The 23,328-nt window shown below is 38.6% G+C and overlaps 1 protein-coding gene across 6 annotated transcripts in view; it reads left to right on the forward strand.

Moving 5' to 3' along the window:
* Positions 1–19,058, forward strand: part of kif3b (kinesin family member 3B) — a 32,835-nt gene extending 13,777 nt beyond the window's left edge. The window contains exons 3-10 of one of the 6 annotated variants that reach the window (XM_052031465.1): positions 1,510–1,611; positions 3,544–3,666; positions 6,179–6,297; positions 7,919–8,035; positions 10,756–10,860; positions 13,873–13,978; positions 14,418–14,605; positions 15,823–19,058. In XM_052031465.1, the coding sequence (XP_051887425.1) occupies positions 1,510–1,611; positions 3,544–3,666; positions 6,179–6,297; positions 7,919–8,035; positions 10,756–10,860; positions 13,873–13,978; positions 14,418–14,605; positions 15,823–15,913 (951 nt within the window). In that variant the 3' untranslated portion in view covers positions 15,914–19,058. The remainder of the gene's footprint in view (positions 1–1,509; positions 1,612–3,543; positions 3,667–6,178; positions 6,298–7,918; positions 8,036–10,755; positions 10,861–13,872; positions 13,979–14,417; positions 14,606–15,822) is intronic. The other 5 variants (XM_052031466.1, XM_052031467.1, XM_052031468.1 and 2 more) reach the window with 5 other exon arrangements.
* The last annotated feature ends 4,270 nt before the right edge of the window (positions 19,059–23,328 follow it).

Genomic DNA, 23,328 nt, shown 5'->3' on the forward strand with positions numbered 1-23,328 from the left:
TTCCCCTCACTGTGCCAAGATTGTGTACTGGTCCAAGATGCATGACATTCTGTTCAAAGTGACGGTATTCTCCATGAAGTCCCCCATCCCACTTTGACCTTTCTGATACATTTGTCTAATAATTACTCTATATTTTTCTCAGATTCTTGACAAGTGCACTGCAATCTGCAAGTTCTCTTTCTACCTGATTTTTTTTTTTGTTTCATAAGATATGGTTGTGGGGATAGCATAGTTGTGTTCGGGGAGTAATGATTTGGAGATCTGGGGAGTATAAACTCAATCAATTTAGTTACATCTGGCTTTAAAATCTCAGTGGGATTGTGGTAAAATCCTAACTAGTTCATTAATGTTTTGGAGGAAATTTTTCCTTACCTGCTCAGTCTACAAGTGATAAGTGGTTGACTTTTAATTGCAGAGTGAAATAGCGTGTTAGGTATTCTGTTCAAGAACAACTTTGGATGGGCAATAAATGTTGATCTTTCTGATGCCGCCTTCCTGTAAATGAATGTAAACAAAAACCAGCGTCCTGCACTGCAGATGTAGTGAGTAACACATGTATTCACTATGAATGCATGTTGAATGCAAAACCATTTTAAAAAAGATCATTGTGGATGGCTTACTACATGAAGACAAAATGATCCTATCACCTAGTCTCAAATTGTAGTTAATCCTATAATAGAAAGAATGTTTAATTAGAGACAATATTTCGAGGAACTGAGTAGGTGAAGAACATGTTTGAGTAAATATGAAGATTTGAAAGGTTTTCTTGACAAAGTATTATTATGCTAACTTGCAACTTCTTGAGAAATGATAAGAAAAATGTAAATATGAACTTGCAAATAGACCAGCTACACAAGTAATAGAATCATGTAGGTTAAACATCCCTATTGATTTTCTTAATGCTGGTGAATACATTGCTCTCCTTGCAAAGCTGTGTGCCAATTGCTTTTGGTCTTGTTGACAGGCTAGGAAATCAACAGAGTTTAAAAATTAGAGGATTTATTCCTCGGCTGCTTATGGTGAAAAGCAAACAATTTTAGTGTGTTGCTGTGAAAATTAACCAAACAAAAAGTCAATATAAAAAAAAGTGATAGCATTTATTTCATTAAAAATCAGCATATTGCTATACACTGATTTACAATAATCATTTCTAAAGACAAAGGGTCCTGTTTTATGAGGTGAAGTTGCTGCTGACTAAATTATATGTAGAAAGGTTAAGGATTTCCTGATTAGAGCTGAACTCGACGTTACTTTTATGGGACTATTTAAATGGTAAAATTTATATTCAGCATAACTGGGGTGAAAGCTTTACAGTGTTAACCATACAAATTAAAATACTGTAAAAATTACTTTCAGATTGCAGGTAAATACATGACTATTATTTACTTTCAGATGACCTATTTTGTAAAGTAAAATCTTTTTAAGTATTCGATAACAAGCAATCATTTCAGAAAACCTGTCAAGGTCTTAAAGGATTTCAACTGTTAATTGAATTTCAATCTTTGCCAGGCTATGGAAAGCAAACTTCTTGTTGGAGGGAAAAATATTGTTGATCACACAAATGAACAACAGAAGGTTCTGGAACAGAGACGTCAAGAAATTGCAGAGCAGGTAACTGTGGGGTTTGGGTAGGAAATTCAAAACATTTTGAAGTTACAAATGGAGTTGACATTGTCATAAAGAGCTTATCCTTTTCATTGATGTGCAGCACTTCGCTTTTGTCCCAAATGTGGAATTTTTTTTATTATTCCTTGCACAGGTGAAGGTGAAATAGTCTATAATTGTCTTTTATAACAATAGTAGAATTGGTGTGGATCACATCGTTTACTAGATTATGGGAAAATAAACATATTGCAGGGTACAGGAATATCATTTAATAAGCTACATAAGGATCCAAATCAAAAATGTGCCTTTATTTTTAAGGTTTTCTGATACTCATAGAGCTATCTATTTTTATCTTGTCTAATGGGCTACAAACAGATTGATCATTAGTGCATTGCCTTTGTGAAACTAAAATACTTGCCATTGTGAAACTAAAATAATATACCACATTTCTGTTTTTAATAAGGCATATTGTGTGTCACTATTCAATTATTATCATTTTTTGTTATAATTACTGTCAATCATGTTTCTGGTGAGCTTTACTCATAAGGGAAGTGTGAGCAACGTGGTAAAAGAATTTCTACTAATAAAATCAACAGAGTGATTGGTTTTATTATGACAAACGTAGACTGAAGCTGCCAAGTGTTTCCTCTCCAAAGTGATCATTTCCAACAGTGAGTTGTTCTCATTTCTCCTCCAAGTAACGTTGCTCATTGATTGACCTTTCTTTGCTTACCCAAAACCCAGCCGCAACTGCTAATAAATGCTGACCTTTGTGATTTAAATAAAAAAAGGTGATGGAATTACGTGTTTGAAAAATAGCACTAGATTATTTGTTGGTTTAAAGATTGTATTTTGAAAAATATTTTATCAATCATGCCGTTACTGAATTGAAGTACTTACAGAAATAATGTAGTATTTAAAGAAAATTTTACCCAGCTATCTGAGATCTGTTGATTGGCAAGCAATCTGAATTCACTTGCCACCTATCCTTTGGTTACAGTATTTCTTCTAGTGCTGCTTCCTTGTGAGAGCCCAAGACAGAAACCTAGCATAGTGCAGGACATCTCTGAGTGCAAGGCAGCAGCTCTGCAGTATAATGGTTTTGACATATGGTGGGACCTTCCACCCACCTCGCATTTTGAATGTGAAACTGATTTTCACATTCAAAATGTGGTGGCACTGTTCAAAAGTACCATTTTTTTTTAAAGTCACTGCTTACTAAATGCATCATAAAACATGGACACACCTTTTTTAAAAAAAAAGTAAATTAACTTCAATATTTGAATCACATCCGATTAACAAGATCTTTTACTGTTCTGTGGACAGGATTTTTCCCATTGATTTCTGTGGGCCAAAGAGCTGGAAAATCTGCACTCCCCAATGGATTCCATAGAAAGTACACGGTTGCAGTACATGTGACCCATGGACAACGTTGAACTGGAACGGAAGTCCAGAGCTTTCAACCCAGTCAAGTGCTTAAAGTGTAGCAGATCTGTCTGGATCTCTTTGACGTTGAGCAGATCTGCTCCATTAACTCAGTGTGGTTTGATGTCAAATTCTGTACACTCCTATAAAGCAGAGGGTGGTGTGTATATGGAACGAGCTGCCAGAGGAAGTGGTTGAGGCAGGTACAATAACAACATTTAGAAGACATTTGGGTAGGTACGTGGATAGGAAAGGTTTAGAGGACTATGGGCCAAATGTGGGCAAATGGGACTAGCTTAGATGGGCATCTTGATCAGCATGGAGAAGTTGGGCTAAAAGGCCTGTTTCTGTGCTGTATTATTCCATGACCCTAAGCACCTAGTAAAAAAAAAATCTACATTAACTGGATTATAGAAATGCAAGCACATTGATTAAAAATTTGTGTGTAAATGGAAAAGTGCAATGATGCTTAAAATTCTGAAATGCTTTCTATCCCGATGTTTTTGTTTGAAGAAACGACGTGAGCGTGAGATGCAGCAGCAAATGGAAACTCAAGATGAGGAGACTCTGGAGCTAAAGGAGACATTCAGTTCCCTCCAGCAAGAAGTAGATGTTAAAACTAAGAAGCTAAAGAAGGTACAATGGCTTTCAAAGTTCTGTAATTTATTACTTTTAGCATATACAACTAAATAATGTTAAAGCAAACACAAAATTTTTTTTAAAATATAAAGACATATATTAGGGTTTGGAACTACTCTACAGGTCAGACAATATCAATGGCAAGAGAAACAGTTAACATTTCAGCTTTTTCACCTTTAAGGAGAACTTAAATGTTGAAATACAAGTCTATAATAGCCCTATGATTAAATGTTGAATTAAAAGTGTGAACTTAACTAACAAGTTACTGTTTGTTGCTTGCTGTAATTAGAATGGTAGGCTATTCTCAATCAGGTTCTCAATGGCTGAAGATAATTCGGCAGCAGGGTCTTATCAAAATATGTTGGTATACTAACATGCAACTGAGGAATGTGAGGTAATAGAGTTAATCTGATTATCCCACCCCCACCTACAAGTCGTACTAATTTATGAAAGTGTGACATAGTTCTCCCTGCAAGAGCAGATAAATATTCTTTCAGAGGATCTTTGGAGAACATCATTGAGATCACCGTGTCAGGTTCATCTGGCCTGAATAGAAATTTGTGATGGGTATAAAATAAGGTTTTTTTTTGTCTCTATTAATTAGAACTAATTGTCTCTCTTAATTAGAAACAGGAACAGGAATTGGTCACTCAGCTCCTCAAGCCTGATCTGCTATTCAGAAAGATCATGTTGATCTATTTTTGACTCAACAACACTTTCCCCCTCTCTTCCCATTCCCCTCAACTCCATTGTGCTTCCAGTGTCTTTCATTTTCTGCCTTAAATATATTCATTGACTCTGCCTCCACCGCTCTTTGGGGGAGAGAATCTCTGAGGAAAGAAATTACTCCTCATCTATCCTTAATGGGTGAACTCTTAATCTAAAACTGTCTCTTCTGGTTCTAGATAACCTGACTAGGGAAAACATGATTGTCCACTTTATCGATTCCCCACAGAATTTTCTGTTCCAATAGGATCATTTCTCACTCTAAATTGCAATGAGTATAGACCAACCTTCTCAATCTTTCTTTGAATGAAAACTGTTTCATTCCAGGAATCAATCTGGTGAACCTTCTCTGCACTGCGCTCAAGTAAATCATGTGGTTAAGTGTGGAATCCAGAACTGTAATCTGTACTCTTGGTGTGCCTTTGCTGGAATCCTGTGAAGTTTTATCAACATTTTCCTCGTTCCTGTACCCCTTTGTCATTAAGCCAACACTGCATTAGCCTTCCTAATTCCTTGCTTTTCTTGGTGCTTCATGTACAAATGGTTGAAATCTGGAATGCACTGCTCAAGGGGGCTGGTGGTTTTCAGGCACTCTGAAAACATCTAAAAAGTATTTAGATGTGCATTAGTTGTTGGACATCAGAACGGGCATTAAAAAAAAGAGCTGCATGAGACAGCAGATGCTAGAATCTGGAGCAAAATACAAACTGCTGGAGGAACTCAGCAGGTCGAGCAGCATCTGTGGAGGTAAAAGGAAGATCATAAAAGAGACCCCCTGCTGTTGTGAACTTGTGCTCTCCATTGATGAATCATTGCTTGTCCATCTCCAACAGCATTTGGAATATTCACTGAGGATTGCAAGGGCATAGAGTGTATTCTGGGACCTCCTTGTTTGTCACCATGAGTGCTTTGGTAGCACTAATGGCTGTAATCTGGAGGATTTGGGTGTCAGGCTGAGCCTGTGGCAGGAGAAAATGCCACAAAGGAAAAAACTGACTTCTGTCTAATCCTTGTTGATCTTCCTGTCATGAATGCATCTATCTTTGATTTAATTAGTTAGATTGACCACCACTCATTCCTTTTGGAGACGAGGTCTTGCTCTTACACAAAGATGACTATTCATTAGGCTGGATGAGGTAAATTCACAACAGATTTGGCAGTTCAAAACTGGGCATCAATGAGACAATGTGGGTCTTAGCAACATAATTGTATTCCACCATAATTTGTAACTTTGGCCAGGTATAACTCTCGCTTCACAGCTGGTGATTGTCTCATACTGGACTAATCTTGAGTATAGTGAGCATGCAAGGAGCATTGTTAGATGTACTTTAAAATGAAGTGCCAAGCTGATGCAACTGAAACTTGAATGTATTCTAAATAGTGGAAGGAGCGCAAGAGTGCACAAGAGCTCTTGTATACTGATTGTTTCCTGCTATTAAGTATAGTGCTGTTATGCTCCCGTTATAATGTATGAAAATCTTGTAATTATAATTTTTACTATTTTTCTTGTGTACCTGAATTTACAATAATCGAATAGATACCTTGTCACAATGAAGGAAGCTTCATCTGAAGATGGTGCTCTTGTTATAGTTGTTATATTTTTATAGTTAGCATTTTTAAGTGAACTATGTTTGATAAATTTGTTATTCTGTGCTCCTTACTGATCTTTTGTAAATTGTCAGTAGTTTAAACAAGTTGTTTTATGCAATGTAGTGATTTGCACGTAAACTACTTAATTGAACATGAAGCTCTTGGGTACATAAATGAAGTCTTTTTTTATTAGCTATTTGCAAAGCTCCAGGCAGTAAAAGCTGAAATTGATGACCTGCAAGCGGAACACATCAAAGAACGGCAACAGTTGGAACAAACTCAGAATGAACTCACAAGGGAACTCAAACTTAAGTATGTACTCTGTCTTGGAGAAATAAGTATGAGAGTAATAAAATAACAACTAGTTACTTTAAGTTTCTTGCAAAATATCATGGTTGCCTATAATAGATTCATTTTCATGATGCTGGTTAAGAAAATACATTGATATGTAGAAACTGAAATGCAGCTCTAAAATGCAGCACTCTTGTTTTTGATAGCTTTTGCATTTGTTTATTAAGTTAAAAGGTCAGATAAAGAGAAATAGATGTTTTCTTTCGAAGAGAGCATACCTTGCAATAATCTTTAAAATTACTTGCTCATTTCTGTCCAATAACAATCAGGGAATTGATGGTAAGTAATGACTATTGAAGGAAGCTTGACCTATTTCTGCCATAAGGTATTTTAATGTTGTGAAATGGGTTATCTGACAAATAATTTAATAGATTATTAAAAGCGGCAATTACAAAAGAAAATTCCAAACTACCAAAATGATTCTTCTTGTAAATGAAAATTAAAAAGCTTTGGATCTGGAAATCTGAAATAAAAGGAAACACTTAGCAGGTCAGGCTGCATCTGTTGAACAATTGTTAACATTTCCGATCAAAGACCCTTGGTCAGAATAGGGAAAGAGAAAAACAAGTTTCCAGTTGCAGAGAAGGTAGGCGAAGAAATGGATTGGGACAAAAGGGAACATCTGTGACAGGATAAGGCCAGTGTTACTGTGGGGATGAGTTGTCGAGGTCCTCTGGTTAATAGAGGCAGTTAGAGGGTTAGTAGGCAGTTATAATACAAATAAAGGAGTGTCAAATATTGCAAAATGCAGGGCTGTGCGACATGCCCAACAGGTCAAACTGCTCTGATGGAGTTAGAAAACTGAGCCAATATTACGAATGGATGACTTGGAGTAGGAATGACCAGTTCTGACAGTCAGAGAGAGTGAGTTATCTGAGGTGGTAGAATTTGCTGCAGCTCATCCAGACAGAAGATCGGGTACTATTCCTCAACCTTGGTTTGGGCCTTGCTATAAGAATGTAAGAGGCTGCAAGAAGCAAGTGGGAGTGAGGTGGAGAGTTAAAGTGGCAGGGAACAGGAAGCTCAGGATTGCCTCTGCAGACTGAAAGCTGGGCTTCTGAAAGCAGTCATCCAATCTGTGTTTGGCTCCTCCTATGTAGAGACCACATTGTAAAGACTGATTGCCTTAGCCTAAATTGGAACAATTGCAAGAGAACAGCTGCATTATCCTTCAGCATTTTGAAGGGACTTTGTCTGCACCCTACCATGTGCTCCCTTTGTCCTATCCATCCTTCCCCATATTCCCCTGCCCCCACCTTTTTCTGCAACTTAAAAGTAATTTGTTCTAATGAAGGGTCATTAACCCAAAATATTTATTCAGTTTCTGCTACCACAGATGCTACCTGACCTGAGTGTTGGCAACGTTTCTGATTTTTCTTTTGTTTCTTCCCCCACCCCCCCACGTCATCTGGTAATAGCCTTGTCATCGAAGTCTAGCAACAGCAGTCCTGTAAGACACTCAGATATATAAATTTGTGCTATTACTCTTGGATGCTTGAAAAGAATCTATTTATTTTACTTTGGCTTGAAAAGTATCTTTCGTATAGATTTCAATAAAAACATCTGATTATTTTATTTTAAGGCACCTTGTAATTGAGAACTTCATACCTTTGGAAGAAAAGAATAAAATAATGAACAGAGCTTATTTTGATGAAGAGGAGGACCAGTGGAAGACCCAACCTATCACACGAATTGAAGGGTGTGGTACAGTATTCATACTTATTTACATTTGCAGCAGATGCTGACAATGTGAGCCAGTGTAATTGTGCCAGTGTTAATGTTTTACGTGAGCCTCTGCCGATCTTGTATCAATAAGCCTGATTGGAATTTCTATTTGTCTAGCTTCCTCCAAAAAGCATTTGAGTTTGCCTTCAAAGGCATCTACCCTGAGTTTACACTGGCAATTGCCTTGCCCCATTTAAATCCTAATTCTACATTTTAAAATCTCTTTGGGTCTCTTCTCCCCTTCCCCCATATTAGTTTCATGGTAATAATAGAGTTTAAACTTTTACATGTTGTCTCTATTCACATAAATTTTTTCATTTTGTTGTTTATCCATATAATGTTTTATTGTCCTCTATAACTTAATTTCATTATTCTACTTGACTTACTAAATGTTTTTTAAAAAATTCTTAACTTGGTTATGTTCTTTTTTTCAGGTTCCTTAATATTCTCTTTAATATTTCCTATTGATTGGTTGTTCCTTAACTACCTCTGTCCTATTTAACATTTTATACCCTTGATAGGTGTCCCGTTAATTATTTTATTTCATTTATTATTTTATACTCTATGGGATTTCTTCTTGTACCCATCTCTTTTATCTTTCATGACTCCTTAATCATTCACTGCCTTTTAATGGGGGAAGATCTTCCACTGGCTTGAGTTTACTAGTCATCTGTACATTGGACTAGGCTGTTTCTTCTAGCCTGGTCCAGGGCACAGCCTTAATGGGGGATATACTTGTGTTCATCGCAATACACACTGCGCGATGTGTTAACGCCTTGCAGTACCTCAACAAGGTCAAGGCGGATGTGACTTTCTTACTAGAGTGCGGGCTGCCACACCTCCGCAACTATCAGAGGTGGTCGCGATGGTGGACCCACGGACTGTCGGTATGGTCGGGGGGCAATGATTGTTGCGTTTCCGGCCTGGAGATTCTGATGCGGGGGAGAAACTTCTCAGTCAGAGAGGTGGTGGGGTGGCGGCTCCTCCTGGCAGATGTGATGTACTGGAACACTCTGCTCCGGTTAATTAATGTGTACGCCTTGCCCGTGCAGAGTGAGCGGCTGGCTGTCTTCCAGCAGCTCCCACCGCTGCTGGTGACGTCCCGGCCGGTCGTTCTGACCGATGACTTCAACTGCATCATTGATGCGGCTGGACGATCCGGCAGCGCCGACAGCAGACCGGACAGCACCTCCAGACTCCTGATGGAAACAGTAAAGGATGCCAAGTTGCGCAACGCCTTCAGCACCCCTGCAGGCGGAGCACAGCCACAACTCACCTGGTCGAGGTCGGACGGCTCAGCCCGGTCCCAGATCGACTTCCTGTTTGTGTTGGAGCCAATCACGGTCAGATCCACCGACATCACGCCAGTGTTCTTCTCTGACCACCGTCTCCTTTGGGCCTCCTGTCACCTACAGGAGGACCAGAAGGCAGGCAGGGGGACGTGGAAGTTGAACGTGAAGCTGCTGACCCCAGAGAGCATTGAGGAACTAAAGAGGGATTACACAGGTTGGAGAACCGTGAAACCCCTCTTTGACTCTGCTGTGCACTGGTGGGAAGCGACAAAGGAGAACATCAAGAGGTTCTTCATCCGCAGAGGGGTCCAGAAAGCAAGACAGAGTCAGAGGGAACTGTGCCAACTCCAGACAGACCTGCAGCAACTCCTCCTGCGGATGTGAGGGAGGAACTCCGAGAGACAACGAGCCGGCAAGCCCAGCTCCACGCCTCTGAATCCTCCAAGATTATCTTCCGATCCAGGGTCCACTCCGTGGAGCAGGATGAGATGTGCTCACGTTTCTTCTTCCAAAAGGTGCACAGGGGGAGCTCTGTGATCCACAGCCTTAAGGAAGAGGACGGCTCAGTAACATCCTCGCAGACAGACGTATCAAGGATCTGTAGATCCTTCTATGCCAGTCTGTATGACACGAAGGCCATAGACAGCACAGCCTCCCAGAACTTCCTCTCCTCTATCACAAAGGTCTTTGATGACAGCAAGCGGGAGAGTCTGGACCAACCACTGACCCTGGAGGAGCTGACTGGCTCCATCTGTTCCTTTGAGTCGATTAAAACTCCCGGAAGCAACGGCTTACCGGCGGAGTTGTACTCGGCTCTGTGGGACTGGATGGGTCCAGACCTGCTGGAAGTGTACAACGCTATGCTTTGGGCTGGCAGCATGTCAGAATCCATGAGGAAGGGCACCATTACCCTCATCTACAAGCAGAAGGGGGAGAGGGAGGATATCAGAAATTGGAGACCCATCTCACTGTTGAATGTGGATTATAAGATCCTGTCCAAGGCCATCGCCAACAGGGTCAAGTCTGCTCTGGGACAGGTGATCTACCTGGACCAAACCTGTGCTGTACCTGGCAGGAAGATCTTTGACAGCTTTGTGCTGCTCAGAGATACCATCGCCTATGTGCAGGACAGAGGGGTGAACACCTGCCTGGTCAGCTTGGACCAGGAGAAAGCCTTCGACAGGATATCACACAGGTACATGTTGGACATGCTCTCCAAAATGGGCTTTGGGCAGGGAATCAGGAATTGGATCCAACTGCTCTACACAGACATCCATAGCGCAGTCCAAGTCAATGGGCGGGAAACAGATAGCTTCCCCATCAAGTCTGGAGTCAGGCAGGGCTGCCCTCTCTCCCCTGTCTTGTTTGTGTGCTGTATAGAACCCTTTGCTGAATCCATCAGGAAGGACGAGAGCATCAGAGGGGTGATGTTGCCAGGCAGTGAGAGCACCCCAGTGAAAACCTCCTTGTACATGGATGACGTCGCCATCTTCAGCTCGGACCAAAGGTCAGTTCGCAGATTGATCAGCATCTGCGACCAGTTTGAGTTGGCATCAGGGGCCAGAGTCAACCGCGCGAAGAGCGAGGCCATGCTCTTCGGCAACTGGCCTGACCGATCCAACGTCCCCTTCACCGTCAGGCCTGACTACCTGAAGGTGCTGGGGATCTGGTTCGGAGGGGCTGGGGTGTGCAACAAAAATTGGCAGGAGCGGATTGGGAAGGTGAAGCAGAAATTGGGACTGTGGGAACGGCGCTCCCTATTGATAACTGGGAAGAACTTGGTCATCAGGTGTGGGGTGCTCTCAGGGCTGCTATACTTGGCGCAGGTGTGGCCCGTCCCACGCTCCTCCGGTTTGGAAATCACCCGTGCCGTTTTCCGGTTCATCTGGGGATCCAAGATGGAGCGGGTCTGATGGGTCACCATGCACAAGTCCCTGGAAAATGAGGGTAAAGGTGTCCCCAATGTCGCCCTCATCCTGATGACCACCTTCGTCTGTGGTTGCATCAGGCTATGCGTGGAACCCAAGTACGTGGACACCAAGTGTCACTACGTGCTAAGGTTCTATCTGTCCCGGCTGTTGCGAAGGATGGGCCTGGCCCCGTGGCCACACGGCATCCCAGTCAGCTGGACATTGCCACACTACCTGTCCTTCGTGGAAAAGTTCTTCTGGACCAATCCCTTGGACCATAAGTCCATCAGGAAGTGGTCAGCACGGAACATCCTGCAGACACTGCAGGAGAAGGACTCGATGGACACTGGGGTGGTTCCCGGAGCAGACTGTCCAGACCATCTGGCAGAATGTCTCAGCGCCAGAACTCACCAACAAGCACCAAGACCTCGGTGGCTGGCGGTGAGAGGGGCCCTCCCAGTCAGATCAGTCCTGCATGGTTGGGGCATCACCCCCAGCGCGCACTGCCCTCAGGAGGACTGTGCTGGGGACGAGACAGTCGCCCACCTCTTTGCGGGCTGTGGGTTTGCAAGGAGGGTGTGGTGATAGATGCAGGGGTCCTTGTCATGGTTCATCCCCAGCAGCTGCATACCATGATTCTCTGATCTACGGGCTGTTCCCGGGGACGCACACAGAGACGGACATCAACTGCTGCTGGAAGGTCATCAACTCGGTGGAAGACGCCCTTTGGTCTGCCCGAAAATTGTTGGTCTCCCAGCACTGTGAGATGTCCGTAGGGGAACACTGCCGACTGGCACATTCCAGGCTGCAGGAGTACGTGCTGAGGGATGCACTGAAGCTGGTTGCAGCCAGTGCAAGGGCTTGGTGGGGAAGGATGACAGTTCAGGATTCTTCTGCCACAGGAGAGGGAGGGGTGGGGTCAGGCGAGGAAGCCCCTCAAATATTGTAAATATGGGATTGGGGTATCACCCCAGGGAGCCACACGTGTGGCATTGGTGCTGTGTTTTTTTATATATAAAAAGGTAACACTAAGAATGGAACTGTACACGAATGTAAAGGTTTGAACTGTTTTATTGTTGTATATAGTTTCTTTTATTATGAATAAAGTTTATTTTGTTTAAAAAAAATACTGAGAAGGTCCCTTGTTGATTCCTGAGATGGAGGGCTTGCCCATGGGGAACGATTGAGTCCATACTTATTGGAGTTTAGAATGAGAGATGATCAAATTGAAATATAATACTCTGTGGGGTATTTACACAGTGGATGATAAGAGGATGTTCTCATGGGGGGTGGGGGAGGGAGATCTAGAGTACATGGCTTCAGAATTGGGACCTGCCCATTTGAGATGGAGGCCTGATGGAATTCCTTCTCTCAGAAGAACATGAATCTTTGGATTTCTCAGCCTCTGAGAACTGTGGAAGCTGATTTTTATTAAAAATTTTTAAGACTGAAATAGGCAAGTAGTTGATGTCAGAGGTGACCAGAGATTATGGGGAACAAGCAGAAAGCCACAATCAGATTAGCTGCATCTAATCAGATAGCAGAGTAAGTTTAAAGGGCTTCATGGCCTCTTCTTGCTCCTATTTCTCATGGTTTTTTTTTTCTAACTTCCCTTAGTGTCAAGCATCTAGCTCTTTCATAATCATGCCTGCATAGAGCTCCCACATAGTATCACTCCCTGAAATTCTGTCCCTTGTGAACTGAATTTAGAACCAGTCAGATCATGGAAAATCTTTGATTTATCACTTGATACTAAGTACAAATTCAAGAGATGCAGTCTTGTGAGAGATCACGCGTTGCACTTCGTTATAGCATCGAGTATCTTTATGAAAATAATATTTAAGATTTGGTTGAATATGAAGTGACTTTTTTCCGTAACAGATCAACCAAACCTTTTACTGCATTTGATGTGATCCCTAGATCCTAGACTGATGTTAATTTGCTTTGTGCCTGGCATACATTTCTTCCTCAACCCTGCATTTAGTTAAAAAGAGATTGTGACAGATCTGTTTAGATATTGATTAAAAAAACACAGCAAGGCATTTGAGTTCATTTGATGTTGCTCTAATAAAAGTTTTATATGTGGCCATTTACTATCTATGTAATTTTTTTAAGGTTTTTGGGTACAACATATTTTATACAGACTGATGTGTCATCTTCCCAATTGTAGTTGCTATATCATTCATTATAATAAGACATCTTGCAGAGTTGTTTTTCATTTGTGAACCAGTCAAATTATTCAATGTTTTAGCAAATCAGTCTTGTCTGCCAGTAAATTCTCAGCAACTGAAATTTGCAATGTTGAAGATTTTAAGAAAAACAATTCAAATCATATTTCACAAGATCTGTAACATTTATCATCAACTGTGAAATGTACCAGACAAAATGAACTACAATAATTGTATACTTTTGCTTTTTAATATTCAGTCACCAAATCAATGGCCCAGTGAGCAAATCAGTCAACACCCCTATTCTAAAACAGTAAATTTTAATCCACTGAAATATGCCAGAAGAAATGCACTTGTTGCAGTAAATTGGAACAACATAAGAGATAGTGAAGTGTCTCTAACTTCAAATATTTCAATATTTTTCCTTCGAATGCCTTCTAGAAATCAGCAGATGATGAAGCGACCTGTATCAGCAATTGGATACAAGCGACCACTTAGCAGCTATGCAAAAATGGCTCTAATATCAAGATCAGACCCCAGGTACAAGGTAAGTAAATAAAGTAAATTGTTGCTGCTGAAACATAGCTCAACCTGAGCCAATTTGAATAAATTGACAATCAAAACCAGAAAATGTTGGGAACACTCAGCAGGTCAGGTAGAATTTGTGGAACGGGAAACAGAGTTAATGTTTTAGGTTGGAGACCCTTCAACAGAACTGGAAAAGACGGACAGCAAGTTAGTTATAAGTTGCAGAGATGAAGGGGGATGGACAACTAGAACAAAATAAACACTCTGATAGGACAACGCTAGGTTTGCCATAATATGTGGTTGTGGAAGTGACTTGAATATATTGAAATGTGCAAAATTGATCTGCAAGATCTTTATTTTGGCAGGCACACTGGTGCTTAATAGATTAATCTGATAGCATAATCATAAGATCTGTGATTGGTTTATTGTTTTAGTTTTACATTGTTATTAATGTTCAGGCTGAAAACATCTTGTTATTGGAACTGGACATGCCCAGCCGAACTACTCGGGATTATGAGGGACCTGCTATTGCTCCAAAGGTACAGGCAGCACTGGAAGCTGCCCTGCAGGATGAAGATGAGCTTCAAGTAGATGCCTCTACATTTGACCCTCTTAGAAGTGGCAGTGGTAGAAAATCTAAATCCAGGTAACTGTAGCATAAAATTTTCGTTCAAAGTAGACTTCAATTTTAAAGTGGATAAATATTTTTCTCATTACAAGAACATATAAGAAAGCGGGAGTTGGCCATCTGGTTCTTTGTGCTTGCCCAGCCAATTAATAAGAACATTACTATGGGGAAAAAAAACTGGGTGCAAATCCTGTAATATTTTTCTGTTATTGATTTGTATGTCCACGTTTATTATTGAAAATCCCTGCATAAACTTGCATTAACTACGTTCGCGTCAAGATGGCAATGCTGCAAAATCAGACTTTAAATAAAAGGCTTGTTTCAAATATTAAATGGCCTCTAGTTCTTCTTCACTTGAATGCCATGCTTCTCCCTGACTTGGCCTTTGTAACATCACCAAATTAATTATTGTTAATAAAACATCAATTCTGCAGAGCTTTTTCAGATCCTTGTTCTGTGATCTAATTTTGTCATTGTTCCAGTATCAAAGCTTCTAAAAGCTTTACTTGCATCTCGGTTCATGGGTTATTTTTGAAATGGGAGAATTTTTTTTTTGTTAGAGAATTTTGGGTTCTGATTGTTTTTAAATGACATTTGGATATAGTTTTTACAAAATGAATCTGCTCCAGAACTAAATCATTAGGATCTATTTTTTTAATTGAGCTTAATGGTCTGGTCTGTAGAGTAGTACGAATGCCTCTAGGCAACAATACGTAAGTAAACTAGTCTGGTGCATTAATGCTTGCATTTATTATAGTGAATAGAAGTAACAACGTTAATTTTACAGTACATTTAAAGTAGCAAAACATTTCAAAGGACTTCACAGAAGCATAACCAAATAATGCTGAGGCATCTAAAGAAATAATAGGGCTAATGGCCAAAATCTTGTTTAAAAAGGGCAGTTTCAAGATGTGCCTGGAAAGAATAAAGATTTAGAGAAATGGAGAGCCTCACCGAGAATTCTAGACTTTAAAGCTTTGGTAACTCAAAGGTGGGCTGCCAATGAAAAAAAATAAAATTTGGAGGTGATAAGCCAGAGTTGAAGGAGTACACATCAGGAAAAAGAGCTGACAATATTAAAACAAACTTTAAAGTTTGTGTGAAATCTTTTAAGCCTGAGTCTGATCAATGTTCATGGGCACACATCCAAAATTCCTGGTAGGGGATAATTGCACATTATTGGTGAAGAGTTTGTTTTACATAATGTGCTAAAATTATTTCTCCATTGTCTTCAGCAGGCCTAAAACTGGGAAGAAAATGGGCCCCTCTTCAGCTGGGTCTGGAACCCAGCTCTACCCACAGTCTCGTGGCCTTGTTCCCAAGTAACTCTGTTCTCAAGAAGATAAAATAACTTGCCAGCAGGGAAAAAAACAAGAAGAGATGAGTAAGCTTCATCTCCAGGTCTCATTTGCATCTGGCCTTGTGCAGATCAGAAGTATTATTTCAGTTGAAATTAAATTTATATTTGTATTTTGTTCTTAGTGTGAACCATTCCATTTTTAGACAAAAACTGCACTTGCTCTATACCCATGTTTATTTGACAAAATTGTCTGTTTCACAATATAATCCAAGTGGATAGTGCCACTGCTTGCTGCTATGGAAACACATTATCCGATATATATCAAAAGAATACCTCACATTTTATGAGGAAACTTATTGTATTTAAAGATTTCTTAAAACTGATGAATAACTTTGTCTTTAATTTATTAGATTTTCTTGTTGGAAAGCAGAATGTAGATAGAATAGATTTGAACATTTGTTACTGTATAGTTGGTATTTTTCATACACATTTTTATTACTGTTTAATGTTAAGTACTAATGATTTCTTTTCCGGACTGTTAAATAACATGCAGTAAGAAACAGAAGCTCTCCAGTGGTCTGACAACGTAAGACACGGTTAATAATTGTTGCATACTTAGATATAGGTCGTCAAACATCAACCTAATTTTTATTAATATAGATCAGCCTTGTATAAAGATTGATTGTAGTTTCTCTGAAACATGCTTCGAAAAGTACAAATTCCAAACTTTTAATCAGACTGTAAATGTTGCAGCTGATTTCAGCAGTGGAGATGCCATCACGGAGTAAATATACTTCAACTTCCTAGAACCTACCAGTATAAAATCATAACTATTCAAGTGTAGGTTCTGATTATGAATATTACTTGTAAATCAACATAAAGCTTGTAATAAAATGTAGAAGGTTCAGTTTTAGAATACCAAGTCAGTGCCTGGCTTAAAATCTAGCTGGGATAAAATGTATTGCGATATGGTCACTTCTGGGCTTGTTGAAACATGGTGTTGTTGCATAATTCCACATTTTTCTTGTTCCATCAAATATTGGTGTGCCACAAATTATCTCTATCACTCAAAGCAGGAATCACTGTGAAAATGTGCACAGCAAATTTTGCATTTAAGCCTGTTAACACGGTGCCTTGTTTGATAGAATCGCTTATCAGAACTTAGCAGATTCTCTACTTGTAATTTATTAGTGAAGATTGTCAGTACAGATGCAACTTTACAAAATGTCCTCGCAAAACGTGCAACAGTTGGTCTGTTTGTATTTTTGAAGTTGTTTTAAGTTGGCATCTTTTGCATTTTGAAGTTTTAAGATTGCAATAATCGGATTGTTTGAACCCACATTCTCCAAATGAGCTCCAAGTTGGGTCCAATTTTAAAAAGTAGCATCAAAAAAAATTAAATGAAAAATTGCAATGTGAAATGAGGCAATTGACAGTTTAATTGTGCACTGAGGCAAATAGCTCCAACCATATTTAGCATAAAAAGGACACATTAAAATTCCTCTTTGTGATGGGACTCGTGGAGATGGCCTTTTCAACTGCTTTCCCCCCACCTGCCAAAATAGTTGTATTCATTTTGAAGTGTATATTAGATATTTAAATAGTTAATATGACTTTTGAATGGTTTGTCACAATCTCATTTTATGGCCACCTTGTATTCATTGTTTGTCTTTCAACAGGGGGCTCATGTAGCACAGCTGCATGTCCCCCATGATATGTAGTTTCCTCATTATGTATTTGATTCCAAGTTTCAGCTTGAAAATGTGGGTCTCCTTATGCACAGTGCTCAATGGCACCTTACCGACATGGTGAGTGGGATAATAAAATCTACCTATGGAGAAAATAGCCATCTTCCATCATGACTCAAATGCTAAAAACACTGACTGAATTCACACATTTAGAATTGTTATTTGACACTAGTTGCAGCTGTCTTTTCAAGATAAAACTTCTTTGAACACTTCAATAATTTAGTTAATAAAACTCTAAGATAACTGCATTGAGATGTACTTATGGTAACTTTAGAATTTTGTGTGTGTAATTAGTATTCCATTTTTTTTTCTGGTGTTTGACTTTGTGAAGTCAGCCTCCAATGCAAAAGGTATTATTTATATAGAGAACAATTGGGGGTGGGAGGGTGGAGTTTATGCTTGGATAAATAGTGAAAGTGCCCTCTCCTTCAGAGAGAGGTGAGAGAATAACCTTGTGAAGTTCAAATCATATTTTTATTTGTTGCTTCAACTTATGATAGTAAAGGAGATGTTTATGTGACCAAATTATTAGCTTAAATAATTCTAATGAAGTTTGCTTACTGTTCTGCATTGATTTAAAATGTTAGCATAGGTAATTCCAATTAAGTGGAAGATGATTAATATATCTGAAATTCTTATTACCATTTTCACTGTTAACATCGTAAAAAATGTATGGGGCATTAGTGTTGAATTATACCACTGATCCACTAATGTTTTGATAATGTTCATTTAATCCTAAACTGCAAACAAGAAGATTAAATTAAAACAGATTTGAGTTGGCAAATATTCAAGTCATTATACTGTCACATTGAAGTCCTGGTGATGAGAATCCCAGTCACAGCAACGTCTATTTTCTGATTCTCTTAGAACTTCCTGTGTTCCTGGATACATTCCATGAGATTAAATAATATGCTCATTATACCTGATTTCTAAATCCCCAGTATTGACTTTTAAGTTACCAAGGTGGTTTATTTTTGTTCTGTTTACCACAAAATTGTTATAGGTTGTTTCAGAAATATCCATTTAAGCTAGAATAAAACAAAATTATAATAACAGATGCAAGAAGTAGTCCTAGAATATTGAAGCAAAAATGAATGGCCATAATATTTGTAAGCACAGCACTTTTGACAGAATTTCATCTTAATTCTGATTTCCCATGTTAACAGAATTCTGCATGGAGGCTAATTTTTATGAAATGCATATTATAAATGACAAAATCCTGAAGAAGAGTGTATAACTGACTGTAAGAGAAATACATTCATACAGTGCAGAATTTCAAGAACCAAATTCCTACATTTAAATTATCTCTGCATCTTTTCACTCTGTATTCATTGAAATTTAAAAACTTGCATTCTGTTTGTAAATGTATAATTGCAACATGCCATGTAAATGACCTGTAATAAACTTTCTGAAGCAATTGCAACTTGATCTTGAGTTTATCTTGTTGCACCCTTGTAGCTTTTTAAGTTACTTAAATTTAAATTTTATTCAATGAGGGGAAACCTGAAAACATAAGGATCTATGTAATTGTAAATTAAGGCATCTACAATAGCAGACCCAAGTGAAATTTGGGACTAAATAGATGTGGTTCCCTAACCCTGTGTGAAGACAGGCTAGGTACTGTATCATTTGCTATATACTGTATAGATCAGTCTTATTACATTTCAGTAATATTATGCCTATGTATAGTTTGACATAAGCATTTGCATAAAAATTAGCTATTGGAAAATCAAAATATTACAAAGTTGACAAGTGAACAACATGAATGTTGCTGACCTCGACCCAGCCATCAAATCTTTGTTTCTTTTCATCTGATATGGCTATACAATTCTTTCTGTCATTTCAGGTTGTGAATTTATTTTGACCCAAGCTGAAATTTATTTGGATACTTTCTGGATCTGGTCTTAACCATTTAAAAAAAAATTAATGTGAAAATATAATTTACTTGCTGTAATGACAATTCTCTTGAAGACTCGTCATAACGTTTGTTGCCTCCTATTACTTGATAGGATTTGAGTGTAATTGCTTCTCCAAAAGTGCATCTATATGTGCAAAGATACATTTGGATAGATGAACATGCTGTGGTATTTCTATCCCCAAAGGAATTGATAGGCAATTCATTTTATAAAATATGGTGGATAGGACATTACTGGAGGGAGCATGTGTGCACTCTGTGATAACCTGACTACTATTCCTTAGTAACAGCTTGGATTTTAGGATCTAGGCATACGTTTCACAGATTGTCACTGATCTTAATGATGAAAGATCTCCAAAGTATTGTATCTTGTCCACTTTGTGTTTGCCATTCAAACTTGCACTTGGTTTAATTTGATACAGTAACTAGGTCTTGATTTGCTAATGTGCTTTGGATATTCAAATCCACATTAGTAAGGCATGGGTCCCATTGCATGTTTTCCAACTTGAGTCATCGCCATATCCTGATCAACATTTATTTATCACAATGCTGTTTGGGGGGGGGGGGGGGGGGGAATCATTTCAGCAATTTGGTTGCCACGTTTCTGCACATTTCAACAATAATAACACTTCAAGAAGTAACTTGTCAATGCAATGTTCTTGAAAAATCACTTGCATTTCTTCCCTCCAGCCCAGCTGAGTTGTTTCTCCCACCCCCAAAGATATTCACACTCCATTCTTCCCTGAGTAGAGCAGATTGTGGTCATTTTATTTTTCTCTAGTTTCTATTACTTTCCCCTTAATTACTATTTTATTTTTGTCTTGATGTCAATTCTGAAAGAAGAGCAAAGGAGCTTGCCCTGTTTTCTGAGATTTTTATTCCTGTATGTAACTCAACTGGATTGTTTGTTTATCTCATTGATGTTGTTTGAATCTCACGATGTAAATTTTCTATTTTATAAATTAAATAATGATGCATCTAAATATTGATCTCAAGTGTTTGGGAGATTATAAAGCTGTGAAAGGTACTGTATTACATGATGCAAGCCCTTTCTCACCTTGTAAACATCATATCGTATGTGGTTTTCTACCCTGATAACAAGTTTCTTGAGATCTTCAGCAAATTGCCTTCATCTTTCTAACCTCGCCTTATTTTGCTTCTTACCTGGAAGAAAAAGTATTTAATCCAAACTCATCCATAAGATTTAATATTCTGAGCCCATTGTTAAAATTTCACAGGCAGTTGGAGAAAAGTATTAAGTTATGAGGACCGATTCTACAAAATAGTATTGTAATCTTGAATTAACTATGTTTAGGGGTGAATTAGTCAGTTTCCAAACTAAAAGAGATGGACAGGATTAGTGGGGACAAATCATCTCCATTGGTTGAGAAGTTTAAAGCCAAGGCTAGTTCAAAAAGTAGAGAATTCTTTTGACAGCGAAAGTGGAAAACACTTGCGTGCAAAATGATTTTTGGAACTTCTACAAATTAAAATAATGCAGACTCTTGTTAATATTAAATCTGAGGCTCGTGGATATCTTTTAGATAAGGTAGTAAAAGTATATGGAGTTTGGCCTCAGAGCACCTGTGAGCTCAGGCTAAGTAACCTGATGTTCACCTGTTCCAGAATTATTTTAAGCTGACAGTCTTCAAAATAAATCATTTCAGCTTTTAAAAAAAAATACCATTCTCAATCCTTTGTCCTGGCAGGTAGTGGAAGCTGGATTGGTAGTATTTAAAGTGGAGTGGATAAATATTTGATAGATTGAAGAATAGAGTGGTATGGAGAAATAGTGCAGAGGAAGAGTTAACGTCAGCCTAGATTAGTCATGATCATATTAAATGTCAGGGCAGGCTTGAAGGACCAGAGGGCCTGCTCTGCTATTTTCTTGTGTTCTTATGTTTTGTAGTTAGAAAGTCTTGCCTCGTTGCCATTTTACCTATTTTGAAATGAATTTTAGTATGTAGTTGCTCTTTCCATTGTAACACTGCTCAGCCAGGTTTCTGCTTGCAGCATCAAAATAGACGCAATTAAAATCATGAATAATTTTAATTGTGGACGTGATGCATTATCTTTCTCTTCCTCTCATGTGCAGCCTTTGATGTGGTCCCCCTCTTATGCTCCGCCATGGTTTTCAGCTCACTGTGATTACCACTGATTGCCTTTACCCACATTCTCTGTCATATCCAAATTCAGCAATCATTTGTCTTGAATATTTTGTAGTGATAATTCTGGAATTCTCCAAAGTCATATCCTTGCCTGTTGCAGCCATATCTGGATGTCACTCAGCTGTCAACTTTCACATGTGCATCAGCTCCACACCTTTTTGAAGTCTTCCCACTATCTCAGGCTAAGGACCCAAGACTGACTGGACATAGTTCAAACTAATATGATTTTCAATGTAATAGATAAATGTCAGAGGAGGTTTGAGATGATTTTTTTTAAATGTTCACTTTTCTGGAAAGAATGGATAACAGGTAGCTATTATCAAGATTTTTGGTTTGGAAAATTGTATGCTGTTGAAAGTTATTGAGAATGGGATCAAATTCAACCAAAGGGTAGCTTCTGATTCATAATTGGAGGAGGAAAAGAGACTGTAGACCATGGATGTGGTGCAGAGCTGGATGTTAAAGTGAAGATAAGATGACTGATCATTTGTGCACTGTAGGAGAAACTTGCACCATGTAAACAGCACTTGTAACAGTTCAATGATTCTTCTTAATGTCACATATACAGCTGCAGAATGAGGGATGAAATGAATAGAATTGAAAGATGAATTAAATGGTGAGAAAAGCTGAAGTAAATGTATGTTCTGGAATGTTCTTTGTCCGAAATGTGTATCGTTTACAGGGGCCTGATGCAGGGTCTCAGCCCAAAACATCAACCATCCCTTTGTCTCCACAAATGCTGTTTGACCCACAGAGTTCTTCTAGCACTTTATTTTTTGCTCCATTTTCCAGTACTTGCACTCTCTTGTGTCTCCAACGTTTTCAAACCCTGTAATGCCTCAGAAACAATGGTGCTTAATAAAGCTTATTAATAACAAACAGTACCCAAAATAGATAGATAAAGCTTAAAGTCTGAAACACAATATTGGCAAACCTCACAGGCTACTTAGGGTACTAGAAATGAATAGAGAACACACAGGCAAGCACAAAAATACAATAATTTTCAGTATCAGGGCTAAGATTTGATTACAACAAAGGATAAGAGTGGAGAAATTAAAGACTAAGAAATTAGTTTTTAAAAAAGGTTTCCTAAAGATATCGACTGGATGTAGCTATTGGTAATTATTATGAAATAGTTTATCCATAAACTTAATAAAGTTGCCTGTTTAAGGCTAGCAAAGAATTAAAAAAAAGATTCTTGGATCAGGTAGTATATCCTTGAGTTCAGACAGAGTTTAAAATTTTAAAGATAGACTATAATGAAAAAAAATAGTACTACAATATTTATAAAGGGTTTAAAGATGTATGGCAATTTTTCTTTTAAAAATTACAGATCTGTTTAGAACTAACATTTTAAGGGATAGGAAAATCTACAAATCAGGTTAATTTCAAAATAGATTTATAAAGGGAATGTCATAGAAAAAGTCTTTAACTTCCTTGAAGATGTTGAAGTGGAACCTCCTACAGATTTGGAATCTCAAAGTACAATTATGGAAAAATTCTGCAAGTGAAACTAAAAATGATCATATCTGGGTTACAGAGGGAAACTACATAATTTTTAAATTAAATATTTACAAGAGGTTTACAGTGAAATTGGTAAATGGTTGAGT

Source organism: Pristis pectinata, chromosome 16, assembly GCF_009764475.1.
Source record: "Pristis pectinata isolate sPriPec2 chromosome 16, sPriPec2.1.pri, whole genome shotgun sequence".
In the NCBI taxonomy this organism is placed as follows: Eukaryota; Metazoa; Chordata; class Chondrichthyes; order Rhinopristiformes; family Pristidae; genus Pristis; species Pristis pectinata.